At 39.6% G+C, this 1,066-nt stretch overlaps 1 protein-coding gene across 1 annotated transcript; it reads left to right on the forward strand.

The window, feature by feature from the left end:
- Window positions 1-415: 415 nt before the first annotated feature.
- LOC111648614 (polypyrimidine tract-binding protein 2-like) lies at window positions 416-1,051 on the forward strand. The gene is made up of 2 exons (XM_023398406.2): window positions 416-655; window positions 961-1,051. Exons 1-2 carry the CDS (start codon window positions 441-443, stop codon window positions 1,040-1,042), a joined length of 297 nt encoding a protein of 98 aa, XP_023254174.1. The 5' UTR covers window positions 416-440; the 3' UTR covers window positions 1,043-1,051.
- The last annotated feature ends 15 nt before the right edge of the window (window positions 1,052-1,066 follow it).

The following is a 1,066-nucleotide window of genomic DNA, read 5'->3' on the forward strand; positions in this document are numbered from 1 at the left end:
GTTTTCTTTGATCTTGTTTTTTGCATTTTTACCATACATTGTTTTGAGCCTTCACTTAGTGGGTCTCAAATGAGCAACCACTGCAGGTCCTCCTTTGATAAATAGCTGATAGCCTATTTCTGATTATTTCCTTTATTTACCTTCTGTAACTACTCTAAATGTTTTTAGATAATCTTTTAATAAATGTAATGTCGATGTATCAAGGAGAGGGTAAGGATGGAAAACTGTTTAAAATCAATTAAATCGGCCTCACTGGGCCTTTTGTTAAACTTATAATTGAAATTACTTCGAACTATTTTAATGTACAATTAAAATGGACCAGTTTATCTGTGCTGACAAAGGAAAAAAATTAAAGAAATCAGCCCTAAGTCAGACTACAATTGTATGCGGAAACCAGGTTTTGGGTGTGGTGTTGACTATTGTATTCATGTTTCTCAGCTATGAGCCACCTGAATGGCCAGCGGCTTCACGGCAGGGCCATGCGTGTGACATTGTCAAAACACACCACAGTGCAGCTTCCCAGAGAAGGCCATGAGGACCAGGGCCTCACAAAGGACTACAGCAACTCCCCGCTGCACCGTTTCAAGAAGCCTGGCTCCAAGAATTACTCCAACATCTTCCCACCCTCTGCAACACTCCACCTCTCCAACATACCGTGAGTGCTGCTGCAAGAGTCTCCTTTTAATTCCCACTCTCTCCCCAGCGTCCTTTATGCTCTAAGCTTTTTCCTTTGTAGTCCTGACTCATTTTTCTCTATATTTAGTGCTTTGGATTAAGTAGTTGTGACAGTCTTTTCTAAACATGCTAGTCTAGAGGTGCATTTTTAGATTTAATCATACTTCTTGTTCTTTTTTTTTTTTTTTACCACACTAGTACAAATAAGTAAAGGGTATATAAACCCACATAAATGTTTTATGTTGATTCTTTGTTTTGTTTTTTTCTTTGCCCTCTGATTTTAAGGCCCTCTGTGATGGAGGATGACCTCAGGAGGCTGTTTGCCAGCTCAGGAGCCACAGTCAAGGCCTTCAAGTTCTTTCAGTGAGTCTCAATCCAGTTACTTGATTTT

Source organism: Seriola lalandi, unplaced genomic scaffold (genome assembly GCF_002814215.2).
Source record: "Seriola lalandi dorsalis isolate HSWRI2012SDOR001 ecotype SW California unplaced genomic scaffold, Sedor1 jcf7180002044036, whole genome shotgun sequence".
Taxonomy (NCBI): Eukaryota; Metazoa; Chordata; class Actinopteri; order Carangiformes; family Carangidae; genus Seriola; species Seriola lalandi.

What these genes read in the sequence shown, in the direction of transcription:
- LOC111648614 (XM_023398406.2), top strand. Translation starts at nt 441, where the DNA reads ATGAGCCACCTGAATGGCCAGCGGCTTCACGGCAGGGCCATGCGTGTG. An exon ending in CTCCACCTCTCCAACATACC is followed by an intron (nt 656 to 960) that starts GTGAGTGCTGCT and finishes TCTGATTTTAAG; the next exon opens with GCCCTCTGTGATGGAGGATG.